We start from the raw sequence: 17,278 nt of genomic DNA, 5'->3' as shown, positions 1-17,278 counted from the left end.
TCCCTTAATCTGATCAGCCAAGCAAATACTTTGTGGGGAAACTGGATTAATATCTCTCTAAATACCACGGATGTGCTTCACCTTCAGAACCAGGCTCCTTTAAACGTGCCATTAGCTTATCTCCTTTGGGGAATGGAGAAGTTCTCAGGTGTCCTCAGGATGGCAGGGTCTTTGCCTGGTGCCTCCCTTTGCCAGAAATTAATTTGGTTTGCTCATGTCTGCACACATGGTCACACTGCAGTCTAATCTTTTCCCTAATAGCTCCAAGGTCAGGACCTCGCATGTTGCCAGGCAAATTGAGCGCTATCCTTCTTAAAGACTAATGGCAGCAAGTGCCTAGTCCATAATGAGGCCTGTAGTGTTGCTCTAAGTGATTGTAATGAGTGCTGATTATAACGGGACAAATAAATCAAAATGCATCAGTCGCCATCCGGCTAGCTGGTCCAACTCTGGGAAGTGGAGGTGGCCCCGCTGAGCTGTCCCCGGGCTCGGCCAGAGCCGGGCACCGCGCGGCACCCCGCAGCCCCGGGGAAAGCCCCAGGAGCCATCTTCCCCCAGGCCTGCCCTGCACGGGGCTCCTGCTCCACCAGCTGTGGGGTTTTGTGTGTATTTTCTGTTAAACCATTGGCCTTCATGCTACAGAATCCCTTGGGAGATGTTAAACATACCTGCTTGAAACATTTGAAAGAGTTCAGTTGGAGACTTATTCAGATCACTGCAAACAGGGAGAAATGGGAGCTTATTTTTTCTACAGATGTTTATTTTCTGTTTCAAAAATTATTTCCTTTGTATGGAGGAACCCCTGAGAAAACACTCTGGAGCTGGGAGATTTTCTTCCTGTCTTTTTTCTAAAAGAGAGAAAGTTTTGGGGGATTTCTGAGTGGAGGAAAGGGAAAGAAGAGGACTGAGGGCAAGGGATGTGGCCAAACCACATTAAAATGCAGACATCACCTGGCTGAGAGATTACCCAAATACGAGTCAAAGCACTCTGAAAATATAATACAGATTTTTTTTTTTTCCCTAAGTAAATGATTAGATATCTTGTTTTCATCCTTGCCCCCACCCCCCCAACCCTCCTAGTTTATTGCAAGAAAAGATCAGGTCTGCACAAATGTGGCCTCTCACTTGTAAAAACAAGGCAGTGTTGTGTTACAGATTAGTTTATAAATCCCTGGTGGCTTCACAGTTCAGTGCCTACAGCTGCTGCAGATGGGCCTGGGTTTTTGTCTCTTCGCTGTGCTGCAGCCGGCAGTTGAAGGAGAAAATGGAATGATCAGGTTATTAACATGTAGGCCGTGAGGAAGAGGCTGCACAATGAGAACAGCTGGTGTTGCTGTCTTGGCTGATGCAGCGGAGATAATCAAATCTTGCCTTTTTTGGGGGGGTGAAGGCAGAAGACACAGTGGAGAGTAAGACAAACAACAGCTTATGATATTATATACGGGGTTTAGAGTGCACAGTAGAAGTTGTCAATGGCTTACAAGTTGTTATACAAAAAAGCAATACCAAAAAACTCCCACGTGGGCCGGTAATGAACCTGACTGTTCAGCTTGCTCTAGTTGCTGTTCGGAAAAGTACAGTTTTGGCTACTTCTCATACTGAACATTTTTAACATTGATCAAGCTATCTTTTAGGTATTGTAAGGTGCCTGTCAAAATGGTGTCAAAATGCTGAGTTGTAGCTCGAAAATGATGGGTTATAAAGCTACTAGGTAAAATATTTTGACAGGAGTCAGTAAGGCGCATTGACAGCATCCTCAGCATTATCTTCTCATATTCTGTCATTTGCATCGCGTCTCCTGCGCGCAGTCACAGGAGGAGAGTTGCTGTCCCCAGCCCCAAGTGGGGCCAGCTGCTGGCAGGCAGGAGGGGGCTGGCTGTGTCCTCCCCCCCGGGCAGGTGCAGCAACAGCCCCCATCCCTGGTTAATGTGCCGGGGATGCTGGGTCACCGCCACACACACTCAACACTCACAGGGCTGTCCTCACCTGCTATTGCTGTTGTGCTCTCTGGTTGGCTTTGTGTTTTAGAGTGGTTTCCTCTTCCTGAAGCGCTGGTGCTTCCTCCTCTGGGAGTCTGAGCTCTCAGCCCCTGTGGAGAGGTCCTAAGGATTTCATACAGTGGTAACTTTTTGAAGGCATTTCAAACTAACCTTAAAACAACATAGCAGGAATAAAATCTACTATTATGATCTGTAGTTGGGTTTAGCATTACTTCCACCTAGTATCTTGATCTCTCTAGTAACTTCTTCAGGGCCCTGTTGGCTGCTTTTGTGCTAAATACTAGAGGATTCCCTTTCTGTGAAGTTGCATCTTATAAGTGGCCATTTATTTATTTAAAAATGTCAAATTTTAGTGGGGTTCAGAGCTGGGGGAGTCAATGCAACATAGTGACAGCAGATCAGAGATCTTCACTTGATAGTATCTTCTAAACACTTTCCGTAGTGGTTGAATTTCTGATCCTGCAGCTGCAACCCCTTAGCTTGAGGGTCTCAGGGGTTATGTCTCCTTTTCTCTTGCTTGGATGAAGAAATAAAGGTGCTTTGAAATGGAAGTGGAGATGCACCTTTATTTCAACTCTGGCTGTCTATAGGAAAAATATTTATATCCAAGTATTTTAAACATGGTATGATTATGACATGGAGCAAGATGGTATGCTTCCTGGTTCCTGTTAAGCACTGCTGGTTGTATCTGTTTCTCCAACTTGCAGGAAATATAATATATCAAGGGTTTGTTGAGACCAAAGGGCAGCTGAGGTTACAGGGTGTTCTGTGTGAGATCAGACCAGAGAAACTTGCAGCACAAAGCTTTAAGTCTAGCTGACCTTCCACTCACATCTGGTTCCTTGGTGCTCAGTGAATTAACTGTGCTGACCCTACTGTTGCAGGGCTGGCTGTGTGAGCTGCTTCGCTGGAAAGAAAACCCAAGTCCGGAAAACCGCACCCTTTGGGAGAACCTCTGCACCATTCGCCGCTTCCTGAACCTTCCCCAGCATGAGAGGGATGTGATCTACGAGGAAGAGTCCAGACATCACCACAGTGAGCGTATGCAGCACGTTGTCCAGCTCACTCCTGAGCCCGTGCAGGTCAGAGCACTGACTTCCTTCTCAGGGTGTCCGGGGGTGGGAACAGCTGCCAGAGAGAAGCAACTGGTTCCAGCTTCCTTCTGCTTTGCAGGTTGACACACACCAGTTTTCATCTGTCTGTAGGGCCACATGCAGGCCACAGCTCTCAGGTTCAGAGCTCACTGTGTGTATGTTGCAGCACATGTGTGAGTGTGTGCAGGTTTGTGCTGGTGGTTGAAGAGAAGGGATGTGACAATCTATACCACTGATAACAGCAAGGGCAGTAGTAGTGATATTATGGAACTCCCTTGGTGTCAGTAGTTGTGCCTGAAACACAATTTAGCTGTCTAAATCTGCCAACATGTAGAGGAGTACAAATGTGTTACCCAGCAACAGCAAGAAGTGTGTGGTTGTTTAGGAAGCAACATAGGAGTGGGGACTTGGTCACTTACTCCTTCTCACAGAACCCAAGCACCCCTGATAACCCACTCTCAAATGGTGGCCAACAGGCAGCTGCAGCCATTCAAAGGAGCCAGATAACACTTCAAGAAAAGTAGGAGGGTAGGAGAGGAAATTTGTCCATGCATGGGTAACACAGGGGTTTTGAAGAGTGTGACATGGAGAAGTGTTTTTTTATATGTTCACTGAAACAACTTCACTGAAACTTCTAAAATGACCATGGTGAGTATTTTGCAGGGAACAGGCCTTCATTTCACAGCCTCCTCAGGACTGTTTTGCTCCCCTCTACAACCTTTGTGACTAGTATGAATTTTTGGGTTGTGCACCATTGTTCTATCCTTGTCTCAGGTCTTAATAGAATGAGAAATAAATAAATACAAATATGCATAGGGAAAATGAAGTGAAAATACTACAAGATTTTTCATCTTTGCAGTTTCAGCTTCAGTCAGAAGAGAAAATCAACCTTATGTGTATTCCTAATAACTAGTGATGCATGTCACAAACCAAGAGATCAGCTGATAGTCAAGAGAGGCTCAGGAGATGTTTTTTTCAAGCTAAAAAGCTGAGGTGATGCCTTCCACAGCAGACCATCCTTTTGGATTGCCACTAGCACTCAGTGCCATTCACCTGATCTCATTGCATGACCACTCTCAGAGAGTCATCCATACTGTGTTCCTCTCTGATAATCTCACAGTTCCTCCTCCCACCTTTGCTCTCCCTGTTGCTGTTTGATGGCGGCTTGTACTGCTTTGCTACTCTTGCTGTGAACCTTGGCATTCGGCCTCTATTCTTTGTCACTGCTCTTGTTCTGCTGCTGCTAGCACTGCTGCCAACTATCTAGTCACCTTTTTCCAAAGGCAGGAGGTTTTTCTGTCCTGTAGTCCTGCCCTTTCTGAAACATGTTGGTCTCACTCAGATTAATTATTGCCTAGTTCAGTCTCCTTTGTTTCTTCTGCTACCAACTTCCTCCTTGCTTTCCATTTGGTCTTTGCCTGGAAGAAAAAATGTGTTTCCTGGGGTTTGGATTCTCAGAGCTATAAAGTAGGGGAAGTGCTCTGAATAATTAACGTTGCATTTTGTCTTCCATGTTCCCAAAAGTTTGTGGGATCTTGGAGGCAAGGAGCTACAAAAGGGTAAAGGGCCAAGCTAACATGTGGGAAGACAACTAGACCTGTGTAGATTTGAAGATATTAACCCAGGTCTGATGCCCACAGCAAGTAGGAATATATGCTCTAAGGGACAGTTTGAAGAAGTGGTTTCCCTGAGCTCTTGTGGGTGACCTTGATGATTAGCCTACTTTCCAAAGCCTTCTGCACATCACTTTTCTGCATTGTGCAGGTTGGCTCTTGTGAGTGACATGTTACACTGCATTGGAATGTGATGCATTTGTATTTGTCAGCAAGTTACAAAGCCATGGATTAATTATTTATTACAGTCAAAATATGAAAAATGAAGAAAAATAAATGGAACCAGCTGGCAACTACATCCAGCAAAACTCTGGAGACCCTGGTATACAGTTGATACAGTAGGCTTGTGTTTTGGGGGTGCTGCATTTTAAAGCTATGTTTGCCCATCCAAAAACCCCAGTAGGTTTCTGAGTGGCACGCTACCAGTGCAAGACACAGGAGACTTGCTGTCCACCTGCTGCCTTCTGCCTAAAGATACCCTGCACCAAGCAATTTTTGTGTAGTTTTTGGTCTCTGGGACTTGAATTGTTTCAAGCCACAAGGTTTGCTTTTTGGCTTTGCTGCAAGGGTCACTATTAGGTAATTAGCCATGAAGAATCAATGACAGCAGCCAGAGACATAAAGCTGAGGTCCTCACACTTGCAGTCATTGGAGATTTTGTGACACTTTACATAAGGGTAAGGGGTCTTGGGCCCCGCTCCTGGCCGAACTCCAGGCCAAGTAATTACATTCTGCCTATCTGAAATTCCCCCTGTAGTGTCAAGTGGGAAAGCAACTCTCATTTCCTTCTCAAAGCAGTGGCGGGTGCAGATTGTCTGCCATGGTGCCTGGCTGCATTTTAGCAGGGGGAGGAAACATCCAAGAGCTGCAGTCACCGACCTACTTTGCTTTGCAGGCTTTGCTAGTGAAAAGTGCACTGTAAGTCAAGCCCTTACCTGCAGCCTTGATGTCAGGATGACAGTCCTTTGAAGAAGATACAAGTAGTAGCACTGTGAATAACTGCAGGTGCAGTACTGTAACACTGAAGCAGGCAGGAGGCTCTTACTTCTGCTCTCTCTCCACCCACCCCATCTTTCTCTCTGCTCTGATGGATTTGACGTGTGTACGGTAACTTGTGTCTGATGCTTGAGGCTCCTGCTCCTCCAGCTGTGAGACTGGGAGAGCCTGAAAACAGGCTGCACCATGCTGCTGCCAGAGCTCCCTGCCACCACGATCGAGCCCTCTGTGGGCTGGGGATGCCCCTCTGTCAGACTGCAGGACTGGAAGAAAATCTTTGCTATCATCACAAGAGGCAGGACCAGGCAAAAGATAATGGATAGCTAAATTTCAGCCTTTTCCCTGGTATGGCTTCTTGGAAATGGCAAAGGTTTCATTGTGGTAGGTCTTGTGTAGTTCACTTGCTGATTACAGGGGTGGGCACACCTTTGGTGAGGGAATCACCCCAAGGCCAGTATGGTTTCTGTCCTCTAATGGCAGGATGCGTGCAGTGGGGCAGTTGTGGTGGTGCTGTAGAAGATCAGCTGGACACAACTTGGCTCTTGATATTTAAGGGATTGTTGTTTCTTTTGTGGCAGGTTCTTGGCCTCTGTTTTGTATTACTAGTCTGTACCTCACTGTTTAGCTTTAGGTTTAGGGCTTTAAAAAGAAACATTTTCATTTTTTCTCTCTTCCATTAGATTTTTCCCATCAGCCATATATTAATCCATTCAATCAAATATTTTCCTGTTTCTGAAATGAAAAATGTCTATAGTGGAAGCTCAGTGCACAAGAAATTCCGCTCTGCACACTTGATTTATTTGTTATTGTGCTGAGGAGTCATAAAATGTGAGCCCTGTGGAGCTCTGTGACATGGCTGTGTTCTCTGGCAGCATTGGGTGTGACCATATGGACGTGCCAGAGTGTGGATTTTCCTTCACATGCTGGTTGCAGAACATCCATGCTACACCTACACGTTGCTGTGCATGCAGGCTGAGCTCGCCACAGCCACTTGCTTGGTTTTTAAGGCAATTCAGGTGTGCACTAAGTGGCTCTTTCTCCCTCCCATTCTATGCAATGTGGTGTAATAACAAAGTGCTGCTGTAGGACTAAGGAATAGACCTGTGTGGTAATGTTGCTAGCTGGTTACCACAAGGATACTACCTCTGACTTACAGAGTGCCTGAGCCACAGGTTCCTGGAGGGTGGGAGGGTATGCCCGAAGGCATTACTATATTTCTGCCCTGTTCTCATCCTCTTCCACCACCATCAGATGTGGGATGCTGGCTGGACCTTTGATCTGGCCTGGCCTGGCTCTTAGGTAGATCTGTTGGACAGACTGTATGCAAAGTAGTCACTTTGCAGCAAGCAGTCCTCATGCTTCTGTGTGTAGCTTTCTGCTCAGCAGAGGTGAGGCTACCTTGTCTTACTTTCCATTCCTCGCTAAGTCCCACCGTTCCCGGTCTGTTCACTGGCATTGGAGTGTTAATGTTGAGAAGTGCCTACAACCGCTTCCCATTGCCAACCAGGGATTCAGTGTTTGTTACAGACATGCTGGGACACAGTAAATCTAATTTCCCTCCCTTCTCCCACTCTTCATCTACTGTGTCCAAGGTGACCACTCCAGAGAATAACCATCTTGCCTGGCACTTTAATATAGTGCTAATTCATTGCTAATTGCTGGGGCAGAGAAACCTGACTCAGTTGGGAAAATGATGAATCAAGCTGTTGTCTCTGGAGTGTTGGGGTGGATAAGCCAGTTCTCTGGAGTAATGAGCCACCACTGCAGCGAAGTACCTACTATTCAGATAGGAGGAAAACCTTGCCTTTCATTTTCTGCATAAACTGACAGACAGATCTGCTGAAGCTGGTAGATACATATTGATTTAAGAGCAGTCAAATGTTGACTTTAAAGAAACAGGAATGGTTTTCACATGCTTTCTGATACACTGTTACTTTTGTCACTTTTTTTAAAATGACATCCCTCCGCCCTTTTTTTCTCAGAAGCTTTGATTTAGACAAATCTGACAATTTGTAATAGTTCAGATCATAAATCATGGAGGAACATTAGTAAATAAAAGAAGGCATAGCAGAAAGCTGTAGGAAAGCTCTTTTGTATTGTGTGTTCACTGCAAACATTGTGGTCTCTCTTTAAATATGCGGAAAATAACATACCACAGAAGTAAATGAAATACTAATTTTGTCATTTTGTGAGGGATGGAAGGGAACAAATATTTTACAAATGACAATGAAATACAAAACAGCAGAACATGGAGCCCTCGTAAAAATGGGTCAAGGCAAGTGGCGATGGCAATCCAATGAAACTAATTTCATATTCTCTTTCTAGAAGTAATAAAGAGGGGAATGAGCACCACAGTAGTGCTTCCTAATGAAATATCTGATGATAAACAATGTCTTAGAGTTCATGGGTCACATAATGCATAGTATGCAGATGGAAAAAACAGTGAGACTTAAAATTTCTTTTCTTAAAAAATAATATTAATTAATAATACTTAGGCAATCATAGTGAAGCATAAGTGTGTTATTCCATAGGGGAACATGTTGTGCTTAATGATCTATAGGATGATGTGCACAGTGCATTTTTGCCATGTTTCTGTGGGTTACAGCAGGGAATTTTGCATATTGGAAATCAGGACTGAGTTGTCTGGGAGACTTGGACAAAAACTACTCTCCCAAACCATGCTAGCTCTCTGACTTTGGTGCTTACTCTTTTATCTAGACAAAGTTTTTTGTGGGAATGGTGTGCCCTGTGATTCATTCGTAATGTCTGCACCCTGATAGTTTTGCTTTTTGATCATTTCTCTGCACCCAAAAGATAGGCCATAGATGGGTACTCACTGCTTTTTGATTCCCCCAGCTCCTTGTTCCATGGCTGGATGTGATGTCTGCTCAGACAAGGATGGTCAAGGCTCTTGAGACAACTTGTACTCAACAAGCCCAGATGGACTTTTAGAGATATTTGTGTCACAGGTTTATTCATTCCACTCAAAAAACTCAGAGCTTTGGTTTGGGTGGGTTGCAGTTGGGGTATTTATTTTGTCTTTGGTTTAGAACTACAGGAGGAAATACATGTCAGAATGGGATCTGTGAATTTTGTGAGTGGAGGAAGACCCTCAGTTGTTACATTATCTGGAGTTCCATTCTCTATCTCATAAGAATAAGAGTCAATTCCAGTATCTCCTTTCAATCTAAACCATTCAAAAACCACTGAAAAAATTCTCAAACTGTGTAACTTCTACTTCTGTGCAGTATGAAAGCTGAAGGCAAAATATATTGCAAATATCATTTACTCTGCATTTACCTCTGTTGTGTGTATGTCTGCTTTTGAGTGTGGCTGAGGGACTCTCTTACTTCGAAGAAAGCAGTACATGCAAAACTCTCAGAAGGCTTCCACTTCTGAATTGCTTTCTCATACTGCTTTGGTACCCGTGCCCTGCAGCCAGACATGCTGTGTTTTGGAACAAAAGCTGTGACTGTGCGCTCTGGTTTTCCATCCTTTTGGTGGACACCATTTTCCTGAAGGGCCACTGTAGCTTAGGAGCTTTACATGAGGTTTGACAAAGGCAACAGAAGCTCATATCAGGCAATGAACCCCTTACTTTCAACTCTGAGGTGTCCGATAGAGCTTCTTGTGATTGATAGTTATCACAATCAGAGTGGAAAGCCGCTGAGTTTTGACTGCTATAGCCAAACCTGCCTACTGTGCCTTATCAGCTGTTTCTGTTTAGTGTGGGTATCTAATGTGGCTGAAAAGTGCTGCTGATTTTTATTAACTTTAAGCCTGCAATTCCCCTTGAAATGATAGGGGGGACTGTACTTGCAATTAAAGCAAAACTGCTTCTGTTCTGAAATTAATTTAGGTGGTGTAGTATTCCATTTAACCCTAGAAATGGGAGATCGAGTAAAGTGGATAGTTTTGGGTTTTAATGAGGTGGTAAGTTTCGTCTTGTTGAAGTAGTACATCCTTTCCATATTTGTTCAGACTCCTGGAACTGTGAGGCCACCTCAGTGCCACCTGCTCCCAGACAGCTTTCATTTAGTCCAGGACCAACCAACAACAGGGCAGAGATGAGATGGGACTCTTAAGCGAGAGAGCCCTGAGAGCATGGCTGGTGGTTTTCTTCACCAGCTTCTTTCAATGAAGATGACTGCAAGGGTACTGACACCGCAGCAGAGGTAAAGGCAGTTCCTGGAGCTGAGGACGCATGTGCTGTCATGCAGGATGTGCTGCCCTGTTTGAGGCAGAGGCAGTTCTGCCCAGATGGCAGCTTGGGTGAGGCTGCCCCAGAGCAGCTCTGCTCAGGCTGCCCAGGCTCCCGTGGGGGGATGCTCCAGGCAGAAACTTCACTTAAAATCTGAACGTGCAGATTTAGCACTGTGGAGACTTGGCAGTAATCATCAGGGCGGTGGTTTGCGTTGATGTTGCTCTGACAGGTCATCTTTTTAGCAAATGACATCACTGTAGCTCTGGCCCCCGTTGTCTCACCCTTTTGCCTTTCACACACAATTTGACTGGATTTAGCCCTCATTTCTTCCAGTCCTGGCCCTCTTGTAAATGCAAAGCTGCCAACATTGTCAGGAGTCGTAGTAGGTTGAGGATGAGCAAACATCTAGAGCAAGATTACTAAATAAAGCTCTTTAAATTCACATAACCTTTGAAGCTTGCCGGCTGGCAGCAGGCAAATCTTGAAGTCTGAAAAGCCACTAGATGAGCCTCTGTTCCATTTACGTTTGAAAATTTTTGCAGTTAAAAATATTGCTCTTTTAATTTGATTTTAATGCTCCCTAAATACTCCTTGTCCCTCATACTTGTACATAAATGATAATATCAGGCTTTAGAGATGTGTAAATGTTTATAGGCTACTGGCCATATAAAACATTTTATTCTCGGGCTCCTTGCAGCAATCTTAGGATAAAGTTAGAGCCCTGGATCATTGCAGCTGGCCTTTCTGTGCAGATAGGCAATTGTAAAAATTACATGGGGAGGGAAACAAGATTGTATTGTGCTACCAGAGCACACTCACTGCTTGTCCCCCAAAGATCTCTGATAGTGAGCAAGCTGCTCTTCATCCTGTGTTGCACAGCATCCCCCAAGGAAATTGTGAGCTTCTGGGCAGTGCTGGGAGTTAGGCTATGACGGAGCAGGACATAGACGCTCAGTCTCCCTGCCCCAGGCCAGTCTTTTCAGAAATTCATTGGTATGGACTTTTTTTTTTTTTTTTTTTTTTATGAATGGTTGGAAATACTGAAGAGACTGTAATATGTGCAGGGATATGGCTTTTTCAGGGTTAGTATGCTGTGTATGTTGTTCCATGTTTGTATGGACTTTTACGGGAATTGCATATTGAAACAAGAGATGTTTTTGTGTGTATGCACTATTCTCACACATCGAGTATCCAGAAGTACAGTAGCACATATTTTTTCTCACAGTCATCTATGCTTAGAGTGTTTCAAAGAATATTCCAAAATATCTTGGCACAGACAAAGCGAAGCTGTTTGCAAGATCCCTAGCTGTGGAACAACAAAGGCTACATTCTCAACACACATCACACATGACTTTTATTAAAGTCTTAAACAAAAATCAGATAATGTATTTAGAAAATTGAACTTCACCATTTATGATGCTACTCACATTGTGAAAGGAAGTAGGTATCCCCTTGTGCCTCCTTTGCAATGCCTTTTCCCCTGGTTCTATTCAATTCTTCATGTTTCAAATTACAAAGGTAAAAATCTTATACTTAAGTACAAATAAATACATTTTAAAACCAGTAATTTGGGACTAACTCACATCGTGGTGCCTAACTTAAAAAGGACTTGGTGTTCAGAAACCAAGGAATACAAGCACGTACAAGGTGCCTCTGGAGCATTCAGAAGTTTGAAACATCTAAAATCATTATTAACCTCGTACCATTACATATGGCAAAAAGGATGTGGTAAATCACAGAACGTATCCTGGATATTACAAACTCAGCCATCTCATTAACTTTGTGTCAAAATACATTCCTCGGTTTCCAGTTTGGACTAAATTTAGTTCTATTTGTACTGTCATAGTACAAAATAATGTTGACACCCTTGAATTTTCTAGTTGCTTTTTTTCAAATTTATGGTTTGGATCTCTACATTATGCTCTTATTAGGCCATGCCCATTTGATGTGCTGCACTTGAATCCAAGGCACATGGGCAGGGAGGATTATGAAGAGCCCCCTTCCTTCCTGCCACAAGTCCCCTCACATGGATGTTGAGGAAGACAAGTACATTCTGCAAAAAGTCTCAATGCAGACCCATAGCTGTTAGGGGCTTTTATGAGAGTTCTGTGACTAAGCCTCTTGGTTAGGTCTGGAAAACCTCAGTCTTCTCAATCTTGCTTGCAAAAAGCTTGACAACCTAGATTTCTTTTTACTTCTTGGGATTTTGTTAATTTTTAAATTTGAAACATGCAGAGTATCGCAGAAGTCCCTTGTGCTACCACAGGATACAACAAGGATTTGTATCCTGCCCACGAGAAGAGCTGGCTCCTCTTCCCGTGCTGTGTTGAGGGAAGCTGCGGTAGCAACTGTGAATTCATCCAGTTGTAGCAGAAAGAAGGAGACACGCTAAAATTCCAGGACTCAACAAGACCCATAAAAAGATCTGTCTGGACAGCACTTTACTAGTTAAGTGCTAAGTTATTATTATTATTATTTATTATTTATTTCCTCTTCTATTTTTCCTCTTACTGAACAAGCAGGAAATGTCTTCGTTCTTTCATTTTAGAAGTGAAATAAACGTATTCCCTGCAGCATTTAAAATTTTAATAATCCATAATAAATAAAATCATATCTAATAACATAACTGCTTTCAATTGGCAATGCGATCTCCTAGATGCATTGCAATGGCAGAAACATAAATAGTTGCAGTCTCTGAAAGCCTACTTCCTATTTGCTAAATATACTTGGCTTGCTTTAAATTCCTTTGTGTGCAGTCATTAATACAATCCTCTTTGACAGCATTTAATTAAAGTGCTTTTCTCTATTAAATTCATTAAAACTTTTTTTTTATATACAACTGTTTCCCAGACACTGAATGTTACGGACCTGTAGGCCTCTCTTTAAATAACTTCTCTCTCCTTGTTGTAAATTGTTAATTAAATTTAACTTAGACTGTTTAAAGATGGCTTGGAAAAGAAAGCCAGATTTCAGGATATGGTCTCAATCATGTCTGATTTTTTTTAACACAATTTTTTCCATGTAGTTATAGACTGTGTGTTATATTGTTTATGAATGTTGCTGTACTTTCAGCTGGAACTAAGCAAAGAAATACCCTAAAAAGCTCATTTCCATCTCACTTCAAAAATTTCCATCTTTTTAGTGCAGTTTCTTAGCCTAAGAGTATTTGCATGGGGGAGTAAGGGGGGAGGAGCTGTTTAGTATTAATAGATTATTGACAGTTTAATGTCTTGGCACCTAGACAGCCCATAAGGTATAATAAACAGGAAGCTGTCTGATGTGAGCGCAGTCAATAGCGTATTCAATCAGAACCTTTCAGTTAATTGCTGGTTGACCTCAGAGATTTCCTTTAAGTGAAACTGTCCTTCGCTCAGATCTCATCTGGGTTTCAGGGTTTAATTTGAGAATGCCCTTTCCATATGGTAGATTGTGCATACATTCCTGGTCGGATTTTTGCTTTGCTTCCATGGACAGCATTGCAGGAGCCAGTGTCTGCCCGGAGCTTTGCAAGTAGCACAGCTAAAGCAGGCAGGGTTGTAAACTGATGGTAGGGGTGTTTTGAAAGCAGCTGAGAGCTGTTTTCCAGAGTGTTTTGGATAGAGTTAGGCACGGCTTTGTTGTCTGTGCAGGCACCGTGGCATTAACAAGACCTGACCAGGCCTCTGCAGATGAGATGCGCTGCAGCCCAGTGTGGCTGCCCCGGCAGAGGCGTCTGCACCGCTGCATTCATCCCACCCGCTGCCACAGATTCCCCTGCTTGTCTGCACAAGTGCAAATGAAGGCTCATTTGTATTTAGTTTCCCTAATTTCTGTATTTAGCCATTCTAATTTTTTTGGACTGTGTATCTTGATGAGATCTAGATAAGCTACAAAGGCAAGCAGGCAGGAAACCACACGGGCAGTCCCTGACCCTGGCTAACTGGAAACCATCTGCTTGTTTGGAGAGGGAACCTCCATGGAAATTTCTTCTAGCAAGTCTGCCGTGTTTGGGTTTTTCTTCCTTTCCCTCCAACTGTTGACTTTGAGCATGTGCGTTTTCCTTAAGCGAGATCAGGGAGGGTCAGCTGTGGCAGCAAATGGGTCTGGATTTCCCAATGGCAGTGAGTACTGCCCTGTGAAGGAAATGCTTCTGTACTAGAGTGAGTTTAATTTACATTTCATTCAGTCAGGAGACATTTTTTTGTCTCTAGATCTTGCAGTGATTGTGTCTTTTAGCCACTTATCATGCATTCAGACTGTGGTTTGCTGAAAAGAGTATTATTACTTTTAATCTCTAATTTTTCCCTGGTTTTGATTAATTTCTGTGGTTGTCTTTGTCCCTCTGCGTCAAACAAACTGCCTATGCCTTTTTAATGGCCTGATTAGCACCAGGGAAGCATTGCTGACTTGGAGTAATGTTATTCCTGGTGTTCCCTTGTGTAAATGAGATCAACAATTGCTCTTTTTGGGATCCATTAAAGTCCAGTCTGGAGCCCTGACTGAAGCAGGTTGTATATTTTGCGGGTTCATGTGTGTTGGAAAGGTGAGGGGGAATAGTTTTGAGATGATGCCTCCTTTCTGGGAAGATTCAAGGATAAGAGAGGCTTGGCATCATTCTTTCTAGAGAGAATGGAATAAAACCATGGCAAGATGGAACAGAACCAAGGAAGAAATCCCAAGGTACGTGGGTGTCCCTGGGGCCATCAGCTGCACCACGCACGCTTCACTCCCAGGTGTGTCTGGCCAGAATATATTCGAAAGTACTTTCTGGTTTTATCAGACTTACTGGCCAAGCTGCTAATCAGTATTACATAGACCAAAGGACTCCCACATGCAATAAAAATCATAAGCTTTATTGGATTTTGAGATAGGAAAGATTCACATCCATCTCCTTTTATAAGCTGCATTACATTTCATTCTTTCAGAGCTCCCATCAGTACAACCCTTTGTAAATATGATGGTGAAGGACTTAGGTGGGTAGATAGATGGCTATGAGCTTCTGTTCCTTGGGTGGTATACCCTGGAGCTATAGAAGTGCTTGAGCTGAGTTTAAGGGGTTGCTGACATTTCTGAAATACTGAAAGAAAAAAAAATGTTGATGCTTTTTAAATTATTTTTTTCAGTTAAAAAAAAAGGTTTGTGGCAGTTTAGAGCAACATCATGCTTTAAAGAAAAATGGGAAGGATTTGAAGAGCAAAAGTTGTTCTGAATAAAAGCAACCAGAATATGCCTAAATGAAAAATGCCTAAACAACTTCTTGAACTTTGTCAGACTATCCGCCCCCCCCTTGACGCCCCAGGCAAACAGCTTGGCAAAGTAGAATTTATTTAGGCAATACTTTGATGTCACTCAGATGACATTTTTGACCAAAAGAAAGATTTTTGACTGAAAAATGCCCCACAGTTCTAATCTTAATGAAGCAAAGAACGGTGTTTTGCATTTCTAGCAAAAGCCTGGGGTCCCTTGCACACAGACCTACACTAGCTGCAGGCTTGTGTTACATGTGAGCTCACCCCTGCGATTATGTGTGTGTAGCCAGCCACAGACTGAGCGGCCCACAGAGCTCCCTGCAGCAGGCAGCGGCAAAGCCAGGGATGGATCCCAGGGCCATAATAGTGGCATCCTCTGCTTTGTCCTAATACTGCCTCCCTGGCCATATATTAAACCATTTTATTAAAAAAGAACCCTTTTTTCCCCAACCTGAATATTTTCTAGTACTGTGAATATAAACTGCAGGTGCTGTTTACTTTCTATAAAGCCTTTTTCTTCCAGCATCCAGAATCTGTAAAATAGGTACAGGTCACAGCAGTGAGACACGGAGAGCAGTAACACCAGCATAACTTCCTTGGTTTTCCAGACATGCCCACCTTTTCCAGAGAGTAATGAGGAAAACAAAGGATTTCAGATCTAATTCTCTGAGGCCTCCTGTCCTCAGTGCCCTAATCTGTGAGGGAGACTGTACTTTGGCCATTTGATTTTTATTTACCCATTTTCAAGCTAAGGGTATAATAAAGCACATTATGCCAGTTGCGTGTGTGGTAATGCTGGATATTTTGCTTTTTACCATGGTAGTTGATTATAATGCACTTTTTAAGACTTGCTTTCTAAAAAAAGGATTATTTATACTTTTATGTGTTTGATTCACACAGTATAGTTTGCTCAAGTCCTGTTATTAAGTGCATTGGTGGTTACGTCTAGAAAGCAAAAAACATGCTGAGTAGTGTTTTATCAGCACAAATCTACTATTTTCACTAACCATAACAGTCAGGTTCTCCTGACTTCTAACTGCCCCCATTGTAAAAATTAGCAGTACAGTTGGGTATTCCTGGAACCCCAAATAGCCATCTGTAAGGACCTAAAACAGTTTGATGGGACAAATAATTACCCCACCACCACCCCCCCCGAATCCAGTGTCTAATCCAAACATACCCTTCCTGAAATAATGCAGTGCCTACTCCTGATCTGAGTGACTGGAAAACAACATGATTATAGTGGCGCCATTCATGCCACCATAGTTAGGGGTTTAGAGCTTGACCTTAAGCATGGCTCTAGGTTGGGGCTTCTCAGGGAAGATCTTGCTCACACTGCCCACAAATACTCTTCTGAATTTTCGAAAGAAAAGGAGAACATGTGTAGTGTTAGTTAAACAAGAAAATATAGAGGATACCAGAAGTATTTTGTCTGCAGAAAAGCAAACCAAAAAGCCTTTTGTTGCTTCCTTAGTTCCTGTGGCATTCTGCCAGCTCCTCATTAGGATTAGCAGGGTTGGGATGGGAAAACTCAGAATCGGCCCAAAATCTTTGACAGACCTTCCTTCCAGCCACAACCAAGCTCAGGCTCTATTTGGAAACTGCCAAGCAGGACTCTGCATGCCATAGCACCCCAGAGAGCCTTTCTAGGGCTGCAAGAGAAAGCATGGAAGAGGCAAGTCAGAGGCCCACAAAGCTCATGGTCTCGTTTTGAAGAAGGTAAGTGTTAACTGGAAGGTTTTGTGATCCTTGATGTGCACACAGATGTTGAAATTCCCACTTGAGTGGGAGTCCAGTTAGCATCACCATGCAGAAGGGCAGCACGAACATTTATGGCGCTATTGCTTTTCCCCTTGTAGGGGTAGGCTGCCTTGTTCCTGCAGGTTACAGGCAAGAGAGGCTTGCATGGCTTCTTCAAGGCCAGCAGAGTCCTGCCTGCCTGCCGGGGGATGCAGCAAGCCAGCCCCCATGCCAGCTGTGCTGGCCGTGCCCCATCCCCAGACAATGGAGCCATCCATCACCGATGCCTTCAGGAGAGAGTCTGCAGTGGCGTTGTGCAACGCTTCCTGCCGCATCGGCCTCTGTCACCAGCACACTGGTTTGTGCCAGCAGAAGCCGGAATGAGTCTGGCCTGTTGCATATT

The 17,278-nt window shown here is 43.6% G+C and overlaps 1 protein-coding gene across 2 annotated transcripts in view; it reads left to right on the top strand.

The window, feature by feature from the left end:
• The window catches only part of SATB2 (SATB homeobox 2), a 131,718-nt gene that overhangs the window by 105,336 nt on the left and 9,104 nt on the right, over positions 1-17,278 (top strand). For both annotated transcript variants that reach the window (XM_074872254.1, XM_074872255.1), the window contains exon 9: positions 2,885-3,082. In XM_074872254.1, coding sequence (XP_074728355.1) covers positions 2,885-3,082 — 198 coding nt within the window. The remainder of the gene's footprint in view (positions 1-2,884; positions 3,083-17,278) is intronic.

The sequence above is a fragment of the Strix uralensis genome, chromosome 6 (assembly GCF_047716275.1).
Source record: "Strix uralensis isolate ZFMK-TIS-50842 chromosome 6, bStrUra1, whole genome shotgun sequence".
In the NCBI taxonomy this organism is placed as follows: Eukaryota; Metazoa; Chordata; class Aves; order Strigiformes; family Strigidae; genus Strix; species Strix uralensis.
Note: the sequence above shows the minus strand (reverse complement) of the source record. Positions and strands in the feature narration are given on the sequence as shown.